General features: G+C 34.8%; 1 protein-coding gene across 1 annotated transcript; it reads right to left on the bottom strand.

Annotated features, from left to right (window-relative positions):
* Nucleotides 1-351: 351 nt before the first annotated feature.
* Nucleotides 352-13,068, bottom strand: LOC110446990 (prolyl 4-hydroxylase subunit alpha-1-like). Its single transcript, XM_021492355.1, has 13 exons — nt 12,793-13,068; nt 8,978-9,132; nt 8,582-8,743; nt 6,936-7,153; nt 6,445-6,499; nt 5,990-6,138; nt 4,291-4,467; nt 3,911-3,990; nt 3,552-3,654; nt 3,148-3,207; nt 2,781-2,837; nt 2,222-2,290; nt 352-1,568 (listed from the first exon to the last, which is right to left on the bottom strand). The coding sequence occupies exons 1-13, from the start codon at nt 12,981-12,983 to the stop codon at nt 1,377-1,379; spliced, it is 1,668 nt and encodes a 555-aa protein (XP_021348030.1). The 5' UTR covers nt 12,984-13,068; the 3' UTR covers nt 352-1,376.
* Between the last annotated feature and the right edge of the window lie 1,482 nt (nt 13,069-14,550).

The raw sequence follows: 14,550 nt of genomic DNA, 5'->3' as shown, positions 1-14,550 counted from the left end.
GCCTGACTAGTTCTGTACTTGACTGGAAACTCGGTATCGCTTGTGATTTTTAAGCCGATGCACAATTTTAAAAGAAGTGCTTAACCCCCATTAAATGTGCATTGAAAAGTAAAATCTTGTTGGTTATGCGCAAATGACAATCGCCAAACAGTTCTAGTACGTAATTTCACGTCCAAAGATGGAACCATTTGCCAAAGTATCAGATGTGCGTGCCAGCTGAAAGTTTCCGTTTCCTTATTGCCTTAATTATATTGATTTTAAAGGTATTTTGTTTGCATTGAATACTGTACAAAAAGAAGGTCAATGAAATACTCGTTGAAGCCACATTGAAAAATAACATGAACACCAACATTTCTAACGTGAATAACAATTTAATTGCTGGACACATACAAAAATCACGCACATCCTCACCAACATCTATGGGAAATGGACACTCCCGCGCACAAACACAACTTATTATGGATTTACACACTTCTAATTAAACATTTTAGCACAATTAATAAATGTAAATACACTACAGTATGGTAAATGGACAATTGTTTATAAAATCTGAATGCAAACAAAACTATTCAATTTCGAGGTATAACGAAAAGCAGGTCTATCAAATGAACGGTATTATTTGCACTGAATTAAAGGAACCTTACTTTTGTTACAATGAGAAATTTTAATGAAAAGTTACATACGACATGTGAATTTTGGTAACTGTTTAAAGAATTTTGTGTTCGCAGATAATGTTAACCTTGGTAAATGTAATGTGATAAATTTGATAAAACGCACATACACTGTCTATCGAAACTATGTCTGTGAATGCTGTGGTCACCTTCGTAATTGTAATGAAATGTCTTAAATACGATATGCTCAGAGATACTAAAAGATGTGTTCGCTGAGGTTATGGCTACATTGATAAATGTCGTGCGATATCTTGAGTTGGATATAATGTACACAGTCTGCAGAAAGTTGTGTTCAATGAGGCTGTGGTTACCTTGGAAATTCTAATATATATATATATAAAAAAGTGATATTTTACAAACGTATTCTATAAAATGCCAAGTTTGCCGAGGTTGAGGTTACATTGGAGAATGTAATGAGACATTCTGAAGGGATATTTTGCTGACGTATTCTTTATATAACTGTCGTTAATGCTGTGGATATTCCTCGTTCAATGTAAGGTGATAACCGACATTGGATATAATGTAAATATAGTCTTTAGAAAAAGTGTGTTCGATGAGGTTGTGGCTACCTTGGTACAAATGTAAAGGCAATGACATGTCTTAAATAGGATATAACGCACAATACGTGGTAAGCTTTGTATCTAGCACCCTAATGCATGTTGAAAGAGTTGCATTTCTAGTTATTTTCAAAGGTAATTTAAGGGACTATTCCACCGTTTTAGACGTATTATTATTTTCATTCGAGCTTTGTTTGAAGCATTGGACGTTCTGATTGTATGTGTGAATCCACTTGTTGGCAATCCATTTTGAACCAAAAAGCACCGGACACCCAGCATGAAGTGTATTCTGAACTCCTTCCAACTCGTCGTCAAGATTGAGCCAGAACGCTGCAGCTCCCTACAAAGGTTGTATGTACAAAATGTCAGTGACATAGTATCAAAATGAATATTATATTAATACGTTTGATGTTATCACTCAATCACAATTTTATTGGTAATATTATGAATACTCTAACACTTGCATTGAAATATCTGGTACTCAAATGCAAGGTTATGTCCGTAACACATCATAGTGTGAAATATAAGACAAGTGTTCTGAATTTCATCCAGGTTTCCAAGTAGTTTAGTTTCGAAAATAATGAAATTCATAGCTGTAACGGTTTATTTAGTAAAATAACAGTACGTATGTATCGTCGCTCAAATATCCAAGTTTCACCTGCAAACTTGCTATGAAAATCTGTTCGAACAATCATTGGTAATAAGAATGAACAATTTTCACAACCATGTCAATCTGAATTCAAGTATAAGGTAACACGCTTGTTGATATACGATTGTACAATACTTCACCAACATCTGTGTACAATTCGCCTTTACAGTGGTCAAACTCGACCAAAATGGTTCAGAATATATATCTTTTATTTCTTTAATTTTCATCTGCATTTCCTTGACATTCTAATAAAATTAACATATGATTAGCATCGAATATAGTTCGGACTGTGATTATCGCATCAAGTGGTACAAAGATCATTTGAAACCAATGCCGAAGCTCACCTTCTTTACGGGGATGTGTACGTCTATGAGAGGAAACACTGTCGCACCTCCAGCTTGTACATCACTCAGCTGAAATTCATGAAAATATGGTTTTCACACTTTACCTTAATTCCATTATCTCATTTGATCGAGAGTTGTTGAACAGGTTCTTTTACACTACACGGCACATCTAAATAATTGATACATATTTTTGTAACATGTAATGCATAGCGTAATTAACAGGAACGTATAGGTGATTTACCGAGTGTTTTCCGGTTATTAGAATCTATATGTTTATTTTTTAGCAGAAATTGTATATATGCACATGCAAAAAAATGTAGATATGAAATAAAGCTATACCATCCATATGTTCACGAGGCGTCACATGTAACACTTGCTTGTTTTGTTAATGTGCACGTGGATTAATTCATCCACCTAATCACACTACATGTATATAACAATTATACAAAACTGTTTAGCAACATATTTATCTATCACACCACTTTACACTAAAGACATTGTATATACATTAACAGACATTTTTTCTTCTGAAATTTTAAAGTAAAATGTATTCACTCACATAAAACAGCATCGTAGCTATCCGGTTTGCTTTATATTCTGTTAAAACGTCTACTTGCTGAAAGAATAAAACACATTGAAATATATTCATGATTGTATTAACATAATCCTGTTTCAATTATGCTTTCTAATAAATGGGTCTACCGATATTCGTAACCTACTGATTAGGTTAGTATTAAACGTCCATGGCAGCCAGGTTTGTTTATTTTTAACAAGTCCATCCTTTTACCACTATAATATTATCCATAGTTAAAGGTACAGAGAATAAAACGTTCATACATGTACACCAATACGTTAATAGGCCATTGAAAAGGTAATCATTGGTTTGTTTAAATTTATAGCTTAAGTGTTATATTAAAAATACTTACCTCTTTTCCGAACCAATCAAAATGAGGTTCATACTGTCCTCCCATTCCATAGTTTCCAACCTGGTAGAGACGAAATAACAATATAATTACCCTCCGTACAAGTTATTTATATAAAGTATATACAAAAAATAACAAGAAAAAACGAACAAACGTTCTTGAGTTATTGACCTAAATATCTATACTTTTAAAATATGATTTCGGAATATTTAAATTAATCCATTTGCTCCGACATGCTCAACATTTGTATAGTTCAGCATGCATGGCATATGGAATGAATAAAACAAAAGAACGCTTGTACTACCCATAAAGATTTCACTTCAAAATAAAATTCTGCAAAGCTGGACATGACAACACGTACGGTAAATCCTTCTAAACTCTGTGCAGAAGTATTGACGTTTCCTCACCTGTAGAATCTCAGCAGAAGGAGTGACGGATTTCAGCGTTGTTATTGCCTCTATCCGTTTGTTCATCCTTACAACAATGGGCTCATCATCTTCGACGTAATGGCTGAGAACGACAAGAACAACCAATAACATATTTGCACACATACTTTAGTTTAGAATATTTAGATACTCATTTCATTTTATGAATTAATTATATTCTGTTGGCTATATGCACATGTACTGACTCTATACCTACTCTGCCAATGACAGGACACTTTTTCTCTACCGATGACATTACACACGTACTCTACTACTCTACGGGTGACAGGGAGCGATTACATGTACTTGTTCTTTAGGTGACAGGGCATACACGTACTTACTATCGACTTATTCGCGAGTCCATTACCATGCCTTCATCGTCAGAAGTGGGTTTTGAAGGAATTCCCTGTGCCCTTTCAAGCTGAAAATAGAAAAAATATCAGTTATGAATAACCTTAACGTAAGGACAATATAACATAACCCGCCAATACAGTAAAATGCCACAGGATCCCCTTACTTCTTACTTATATCCATCAGGCTAGTACCAATAAATTGATGTTCTTATGTTTGTTAGTGAAGCGGTTGGCTAGCTGAACAAAATGATCTCGAATTTGATTGCAAATACAAAAAGGTAGATATGGTCATACGTCCTTTTATAATGCTAGCCTAGTAATATGATATGTTGCCCATTTTGGGGCCTAATACGTGTTACTGCACTAACGTGATCGATAGTGAGGTTCTGTAGAGTGCTGGCCTCCGAGTCCGAGAGTATGTCGTGGTAGATGACGATGTAGGGCGACCAGCTCAGGATCTCCATCTTAGCGGGCTGAATCACCAACAAGGGGTGATTGTCGTTGTTAGTGTAGGTACACACGAGAGATGGGTCTTTCAGTTTATCCTGGAATACGAAACGGGGTCTATATCAATGTTAGTACAGATAACTTAAAAGGACCTGCAATGAGTCGGGTTTTACTCCGGCAGTCAATATCCTTTGTGAATATGATATAGGTTCTAGAACCTGGTATAATAGAATACTTAAAGCTAACGCAAACGATCTGTTTATTTACATTAGGATTTCAAACACAAGTCGGAATGATATTCATCAGTTTGGTATAAATAATTCACGCTTAGTTTGTTTGTAACACAAACAAGAATCGAGAACTTATTTTGCGAGCTTTTGCAGAAGTCCGTTTCCTTTGTCAAGCAGCGAGTACAAAAGAAAGAGACGACGGTTTTGAAGGTTCGCAAAATAAGTTTTGAATTTGAAGTATTGTTTGTGATCAAACAAACTAAGCATTGATAGCAAATTCTAGTTTTCCTGAAAACCAGAGTTATATACATGTTGACGACTGATACTATTACCCTAACTTACGTGTGTAGATGAGTATGACGACTACCCAAACTCTAAGTATAACTTTAAGTTACCTAAAATGTCACTGGATCAACCGGAAGTCCCTACATTCCTTTCTTTTTGAGGTCTGGTTCGGAACAGAGTAACCGAATTGAGAACGTGCACGACTTTATATTCCCAAATCCTCTATATATGTACGCTCAAGTATCGCAGCACCCAATGGATATCATCGAGCAAGGGGCGTGGTGTAAAATAGATCCATACAATGTGTAATACCACTTTAACGATACTATAAGGATACGTGTAAGGCTAACATATATCTATTAAGCGATGACATTATATACTACTAATAGCTTAACACACAGTGAATTAATATCGATATTTACTATTCAATATAGCCGAAAATTGCAAAAGAGATCACGATATCTCTTTGGCATACTCGCCCATAGTACCGTTTCATATACTTACTTCAATATATTCTCTTTAAAGTTGTTCAAAGTACCGTTTTGTATTCTGACCCCGATAGCTCCTCGGCATAGTGGTTCATAGGACCATTTTGTATTCATTACCTCGATAGCTCCTCGGCACAGATGCCAATAAGACCGTTTTGTATACCTTGCTCGACAGTTCTTCGGCAAAGTTGTTCATATGACCGTTTTGTATGCCTACCTCGATAGCTCCTCGACACAGATGCCAACAAGACCGTTTTGTATACCTACCTCGAAAGATCCTCGACACAGTTGTTCGTAGGGCCGTTTTGTATGCCTATCTCGACAGCTTCTGGGCACAGTTGTTCATAGGAACGTTTTGTATACCTTGCTCGACAGTTCTTCGGCAAAGTTGTTCATATGACCGTTTTGTATGCCTACCTCGATAGCTCCTCGGCACAGATGTTCGTAGGGCCGTTTTGTATGCCTACCTCGATAGCTCCTCGGCACAGATGTTCATAGGACCGTTTTGTATACCTTGCTCGACAGTTCCTCGGCACAGTTGTTCATATGACCGTTTTGTATGCCTACCTCGATAGCTACTCGGCACAGATGTCAATACGACCGTTTTGTATACCTACCTCGACAGCTCCTCGGCATAGTTGTTCATAGGACTGTTTTGTGTGCAAGTTACGAACAAGTTCTCTCCCGTAATACTTGATTTGACCATCATGATGCATGTCCATGATTTCCTCTTTTATGCTTTCCTGCAGCTCTTCTTCCTGATTGTCTGTGAAATAGCGTTAAGATTATGTCCGAGGAAAGAACTAACGCTTCATATTACACATATAGCATATAATTTATAGCAAATACGTGATTTTGTGGTTTTTAATTTTCTGCGGTCTGGAACATGACATATGTGACCCAGTCTACTATGGCCTATATTTATTTAATCATAGATGATTATTAAATTGTTCGAAATGTATATTTACATTTCATGTAGTTATGTTATAATTAAATAATCACACACTTTACATGTTAGTTCCACATGAAAAAGCAATTATGCGACGTCAAAATTAAAACGTTTTTAACTTACATCCATCAGCAAGAGCCTGTAAGTCTATTGTGAAATTTCTTTTTTGTTTTTCGAGCTGAAATGAGAAAAATAATCGCCCATTTAGATTGTGTAATGACAATGACATTAATAATAAAAATACACACCACAGGTGAGTTTTCCTCCATTGTTTACTGTGCCACGCAATATGATTAGTAGCGCTTGGTGTGTAATGCATATACAAACAAGCATATAGGGAAATGTACATCAATCATCTAACAAACGTCCAAATAACAGGGGCTAAAAATCGATACTTTTACCGCTTCTACGTAATTGATAATAAGGGACGTAACAGTATCTATGGTTAACGTTGCGATATAATGATATAATAGCTCGTTATATTAAAACCTCCTCTGTGATGATAATTAATTCGTCAATTTGCCAACATGTTATTCAGAGTACATGACAGAGGAGAGGACAGAACTAAAGTTAACTCTCAAACATCCCAGTAACGTCCGTTATAATGTACTTACCAATTCAACAGCTATGGATCTAGAGGCTTCAATGTTTTTGATTGACACCTCAGCAACATTTTCCGACCAGACTGGACACGTCCCATTGTGACAGGACGTTGGTACTATGCCACTAGCTTCTTTCCGCACCTTGGCAATTGCAACGTCATACCAATCTAAGGCGAGCTGAGTAAACTCCCGTTTATGAAAATCCTGCGCTATGTTATTGCACTCGAACGCTGGGGGGAAATAAAAGGAAAGATTAGAGGTATTTCTAGGAAACAGTTGCTAATCAAGAAAAACAAAAAAACGCATATATTACAAAGTAATTTATTTGAAAGGAATAATATAAACCAGTAACTGAATCATTTTTTTTATCTACTAGAACATACAGCTATGAAATTCAAATACACGTCCACTAAGTCTAGTCGCTGAAGTTAATTAATATATGTATCACAACGTCAGCAAACAACCGTACATTTAGATCTAAAAGTCAACGCTTAAAGAAAGGGACTGAGTAGAAATTCAGGCAAAAGGAAATAACCCTCACATCTAAGCTCCTTCTCCTAGGAGTTAAAAAGCAAAAGCGGAAACGTGTTATCCGGAAGAGTTCCTTGTTTTATACGTGGCATCTTCCGACACGATATCTTCTGTCAAATCCAGAAAGAAACGAACACACACTCATGTCATTGTTTGCTGTAAATACTTACATTTCATAGTTAGGACAAGCCAACAACAACGAGAGATAGAAAATATTCTTATGGTTTTAAGAATGCAAACTGCACTGTTCTTTCTAGCACAAGGTTTGTAACGCGCATATAAATCGCCAAAAAGTGATATAAAATCGCGAATATAGATTACAACTAGATAAAGCGTTTATATAGAAAGTTGTATATGACCCAGATAACATTGACAAATATCGATAAAACTGTTTAATCACGAGTCACAATGACAAATATACAAATGTAAGAAGGCGTTTGTTATACCCGTCAAATTGACAGATACGTATCTTATGTGCTTACGTTTTCTTGATCGATTATGACAAAACTTGCCAAACGAACATGATAAATAAAAGCAGAACCAACTGCAACACAAGTAATATATCACTATTTCAGTCAGCTTAATTGATTCATAATGCCTAATGTTCGAAAGAGTCAAAAGATGGCCCAAAACTTCCGCACATATTTGAATCTAGTTATCGTTGTAAACAAGCACTTCTTTGAAGTTACGATACAGGGAAATGGTATTCAATCCAAAGGTGAGCAACGCGGATATGTCCATGCTTTACAGACGTGAAAGAAATATACAAATATAAAAAAATAAACAAGAAATGGACTGGCACCATTAGTCAAATGGAGTTTAAAACTAATTCTGGTTTACAAATGGAAATGTGCACTTATAGAAATAAAAGAACTCCAACAAGTCTCTCTCGGTATATGTAATGTTATACTCACTAGTTAACTCACACTGGTCATTATAGTAGTATTTACATATTTCCTCAAAGTCAACGAGAAAATGCACACACGTAAATATGATATTATACATAATGTATTTATTTCGTTAAAATTAATCAGTTAGTTCACTCATATAAATGAATATAAAGCCCGTGCATACGTTACTCCCCGACTCACCCGAATTAATTTAGTCTGAGATCGTTTCAAACTTACCCGTTATCTCGCCTGTGTATATGCCCTTCACGGTACCGTTGGCGATTTCACTGGCCGAAATTTTATAAGTATTCAGTAGACGGGCAAAGCCGTCGGTTACGCCATCCATGTCCTCTGTGCCCGGCATGTACGCCTTTTTCAAATTCTGAATGTCTTCGAGAGCTGGAGGAGGAAATTGAAAGTCATTTGTTTCCACTGGAAAGTGTGCATTTTAAGTATTTCGGTACATAAGCATTATATAAGTTTAACAATACCTTTATTGGAGCAAATGCAACTTAAAGACATTCACATTTACAGGAAGATTTTTTCATGGTTAGGAAATAAAAAAAAAACGACTTGAAAAATTCACCAAGCGAATGATCAGTGAGTAAGGAAATCCTTTACCTCGACTCTTACCTTCTGTTTGATTATTCTCCTGATACGCAGTGAAGGTCTCGTCCCATTCGTCAGTGTAAGCTTTAGTGAACTGGTACACACTGACTGGGTTACCAGCCCACCCATCCTTGTTATCCACAAACTCGTCCTGCAGTTGTGTTAATCTTTCGGCATAACTGGTTGTTAAACAATTATGTTAAAAATATCGTGAATATATCTATTTTGTATTTTACTGATTAGAAAGGAGGTACTACATGTCTTTTTTTCTCTATGATAAATACATTTTGTGTTTCATCTCGGGATCAAGCATTTACATGTATCTGCACTTAAGAAAATGCCAACGGGGCTTATTTAAAGTTAGTTTTTATGATCAGCTATCCCAAATAGCTTAATAAATAAATAACTCGAGTCTACAGGTATACAGGTAGTATAACCAACTACTTTCTGTGGAACATATATGTATATACATGTAGTGGACACTTGGCAAGAGGAGGTGACATAGTTATTAATACGGGAGTCCTTAGCTTGAGTAATGCATGTTAGTGACAGTCTGAGGTGTCATGTAGAGATGGACCGAGCGAGAGGTGATAAAGTATACAGACAGGCTAAAAACAGGCAAATTAACCGCCATACTTTATCTTCTGTGCGAAAAGGTTTTAACAGTCAGACAATTATGTATACTAATAGTACGTTAAGATGTATGGTTCATTGATATTTGCAATATTGTTTGCATCTCACGTAAACTGTCCGACACCGATACTATGTTAAATACATTAATTTTTACAGTTTATATAAGTCAAATACACCTTAAAGGGAGTTGAATGGGAGAAATACATGGCATCTGTTTGTTCAATTAACTGTTCAAATCTGTGTAATGTAATTTCTATAACATTCTCAACACCAATCTTCTAATAACTGACCTTAAATATTCAAATACAACTTGTCATACACTGTCACTACCTGCCTCCTCCATGTCATAAGCTGAAGTCATAGGTAGTACAGGTATACTGAGTTTACGTTTGGATGGAACTTATTCTGTGTTAAATATTTGATAGGATGAATATCTGTTTTTTTTTCTACTTTATCTTTTACTTTAAAGCTCGCCTATATGAAGAAATGTTGTGAGGGTTTGGGGAAGTGTGTTTGGGGCTGGGGACTGGGGAAGTGTGTTTGGGGCTGGGGACTGGGGAAGGGGTGTTTAAGGTGGATTCGTAATGAAATGTAACTGGGTCTGTTCATGAAAGCAATATTTCCAGGTAAGATGCGTCCTTTTGACCAACAAAATATCAAAACAATGGTTCCTTCCCAGGGAGTTTTGATCAACGTTTACCTGATTAAATAATATTTTATCATAAATGATGTAAGAGAATTTTCAAAGCTTAAGCAAAATATATTCAAAACAAATGATATCTTACATAGGCATATAACATATCTAATATAATCATATGAAACACAGGATTGACATTGCTTCTTTTAGGTCTTGTTCTATATGTATTAGATAGGTGTGACTTATTTCACTTCCCTGGATTTGGCAGAAGACAATTAAACATGACGAGTAATAAATATGCTACAGAACAAGTTAAGCTCTTCAGATCATCTAATTTCAACAAAACGTTAGAAGCAGTTTTCTATTGTAAATAGATATTCTTCAATAAGGAAAAAATACAATTGATACTATCTTTTTATTATAATTATATTCTTGGTGATTAAATTATCCTATTACGTTGACAAATGTTAATATGAATTGTTCATTTAAATTTATATGTAAACTTGCTTGTGTGAGTGACATTAACACGAAACATGGACAAGGAGTTTCTGTCAAACATGTCCTGCCCTGAATTAAAAAATACGTTTTGGTAAAGAAAAGGCACCTGCCGTAAATTATAAGTACAAGGTGTTAAAAAGATATAGTAGCTGGAAGATTTGTAGCCCCACTTTCCTTACCAACTTTTAGTATAGTGACAATGTGGGATATAAGGTCAACGTTTAAATGTATCACAGAACGGACGTCTTTTCAAGTGAAGCTTTACCACACAGTTCCATAATCAAAAGAAAAGAATATATACGACAGGCTTTAGACGTTTGTCTGTTATTACCTGTCTGAATTATAATTAACAGATTGATACTATTAATTATTAAACTGATAGTAAGCAGCTGACGTGACTCGTATCAGGTAAGGTCTGTCCTTAATACACATCAACACAATACACGACCACGTGTACCTGTGTAAATGTAATATACATTTGCATACGGAGCTTCAGGAAATAGACCTCATTGAAACAGGGATGTTCAATATTTGTATTTGTTTATGTTTAGGCTGTATCAATTTATGCTCAGCTGTTAACTTATGGTATGTTCTATGCATGTTGTTGAACCAGGCTATCCCATTTATAGTGTATTGAACCTGTTCATATTTATTATTAGAGTTGAGATAAAATCTTATTTTTTATATTTGTAGTGCATTTCAAACTAGATTCAAAACTGATTTCAGATTGTTTAATTAGTGCTGATATGTTAATATTACTGCCTTTCCGTTTCATTTGAAAAAAATAATCGTATGACGAGTTCGGAGTTTAAAAATATATATAATATACTTTCACGTGACGAATGCAGAAGGCAAGTACCTGTGAATCCTGGTTTGGGTAAAACGTATATGTAGTACCATCATACAGACGCTATGTTTTCTACTATTAAGTTCTAATAATAAATTATGTAGAATTTTACCAGTCACTTACTTATTAGCATTTTAAATGTTTTATCAATGTTTGAATGCTTTATGAAAACATTTGACTCATACGGTAGGATGATAATTTAGAGGAGATGTAAATGAATGGATTGTGACGTGTTATGAAGTTCCTGTTCCTTAAGGATATCCTAATATTCAGTCGCCAGGCAATATCCTAACTGAGCCATATTGTATCTGAATGAGTAACGCAGAAGAACTGCTAGCATATTAAGGTGAGAAACAGCCAACAATATTCGTTACTATAATGCATATATGCCAACCAAGAGCAACACAAACCAGTCATTCTTTATTTTCCTGTCGAAGGTAGTAAGTCTCTCAGTGACATGTTTTGCACGTGGCAGTTGAGCGAGATCTAACTGTTAGCCTACAGTTCACCTTCTATTTTCGTTACCATAGCAATGTGACGTTCAAAATAGGATTAGATCAGACCTCAGAATAATGCTTATATCACATTATTATTGATATCATGTATGTTGAATATCAATTTCTGAATTAGAGCACATGGGATTGAATAATACAAGACTTGGAATTAAATTTGAAAAAGATACTAATTGCAGTTGTCTCTTACGTAAAAACAAAAAAAGTATTACATTCCATGTATAAACTTAATCTTAAAGTATATTTATCTGTGGAACATTTATATTGTACGAAGTGATGGAAGATCAACTTAACGTCCAATTAAAATTTGCTATATTTAAAAAAACCATATGGATGAGTGGGTTGACTTTTAAGTTCAGGTGTCTGTGCGAGGGCGGGGACAGGAATATTAGGATTCAACCGCAAATGGAGTGAATAGCAGTAAAGTTAGCACGTGGTAAACGTATTAACGATAATGTGACGTAAACAAAAATCATGCCTATGTAATCACTGATCCGAGGTTAGGTGGACTAGCCCAGTTGAATTTACCTCATCCGTTAATGGTTAAACACATACACGTGAACATGTATAATTACTAAGATTAAACTTACAGAAATTTCAGAATTATTTTATGGCTTGAATATAATTAACTATTTAGTTATATGAAAAGAACTATTCGTTACCACAAGTGTATTGAAGCTTTTCGTGAAACACGTAAAAACCATTTACTTACTCTTTCAATTCGGCCAATCTGCTCTCTTCGTTCACAATGTAAACATCCAACCTTAATGAAATCTGATTGGCATCTTTTATGGCATTATATATGTAATCCATAGAAGTAAATAGTTCCGAGTAAGTTACATGTAAAAGTGTATAAAACACACATAATGCGATCTTGGTGATCATGTCGTCTCGGCTGACCATACAGTGTCTATAGCCCTGTTAAAGCTAACTGCCACGGTCGGTTGATCAGGCGTGAGTACAGTCATTGTCATCAATCAAGACGATTCTTACAGGTAAAAAGATGGCGTACAGGTAAAACGACAATGAAGCATCATTGACAGGCTATGTGTTATTTGTGTATGAAAATCCCCGAGGCTCTGATCGTCATAGAACTGCAAGGTTATTATATATACACTTGGTATAGTCAAATATAAACACTGATTTATTATTCTTATGTAAGATTTTTAATAACTGATATTTTAAAATCTTGAGATGGTTAATTTTAATATAATTTTCTGATCGCTTACAACGTCAGAAAAGCAGTAAGTTCAAGTGTCGTATCAGACACAGGAAATTTCACAAATACTTATAAATTGCAATATATTCAATATCCGGTAAATTAGTACATTAACATATATGTATGTACTTACTGAACTGCACTAAGACATCTTTTTCTTATTTCCTGTATTATCATATTATCAAAACCTTAAGTATTTGACTCGTGCTTATCTTTAATATCATTTAGTAAGATATACATCCATTATCCTATTCCCCAAAATAGGGCACCGACATCGACAGTAATTTCAATTAGATTTGCTAGGAACTGTCTATGCTATCATGTCAAATACTTGTCTTGTAACTGACAATGTTATTAATATACGTATGATGAAGTCACACTGATTGTTTTAAACGACTTTATCAACCGAATAATAAAATAAATATTTTCATACAGTTACTAAAGTATATTTTTTCTGTGTTTCAAAATATCTATTGCTTCAATTTCAACAATTTCAAGTTACATTGTAAAACATTGTTGAATTAATCTACTTTAGACATTGAAAACTATCCTTTAGGTCACTAGTTCGATAGCAAGACACCTGGAATGAGACGGAATTAGTCAATTCTTTAAGTTGACCTGAAACTATCTAGTAGCGTTAACTTAATGCTGGATACTTATTTAAGTGTAATTGAGGCCGATATGTTACAGCAAAGTGACTCACTGATTAAGTAAACAACTATCAATGGTTTATGCAACTGAATGCACAATTATCAATGGTTACCGCAATCGAATGAACGTCCCACGATATATGTCAAAATCTAGTTTTTATAGATGACTGTAGGTATAGATCTGTGGTTTAAAATTTAGAATTTAGAATTTAAAAAATCAATCTGAAATAATAAAATAGATAAATGAAATCTGTGTGAATGATATACGTACGATGACAATTGAAAATAGTGTCCTCATTAGTCGTGTCTGTATCCTTATTTGTTCATAAAATTTGTTTTTTCTTACCCAACAGGCCTGAAGCGTTTTCAAGACTATTTTGGGCTATTACCTTATTGACGGACCTCTTGTCAAAGATAAATGTGTCAATATGGTTAATGACATCACAAACTGTCATGTTTTCCTTTCCTCCTCAGGCAAACAAGTATACTACAATCACATAACATACTATGATTCAGAGATGCCTTTTTATATTGTTTGTATGCAGGAAATTTCAGTTTAAATTAAGACATATTAGCAGGTAAGCAAAACGTTATCTATTAG

The sequence above is a fragment of the Mizuhopecten yessoensis genome, unplaced genomic scaffold, assembly GCF_002113885.1.
Source record: "Mizuhopecten yessoensis strain PY_sf001 unplaced genomic scaffold, ASM211388v2 scaffold3101, whole genome shotgun sequence".
Taxonomy (NCBI): Eukaryota; Metazoa; Mollusca; class Bivalvia; order Pectinida; family Pectinidae; genus Mizuhopecten; species Mizuhopecten yessoensis.
This window is presented reverse-complemented; position numbering and strand designations above follow the sequence as displayed.

Excerpts from the sequence above, each read along its gene's own strand:
- LOC110446990 (XM_021492355.1), bottom strand. The coding sequence starts at position 12,983 with ATGGTCAGCCGAGACGACATGATCACCAAGATCGCATTATGTGTGTTT. Across the intron at positions 8,744-8,977 it reads GGAGAATAATCAAACAGAAG|CTCTCGAAGACATTCAGAAT; the intron begins GTAAGAGTCGAG and ends TTCCTCCTCCAG. Across the intron at positions 4,468-5,989 it reads TATGCCGAGGAGCTGTCGAG|GATAAACTGAAAGACCCATC; the intron begins GTAGGTATACAA and ends TTCGTATTCCAG.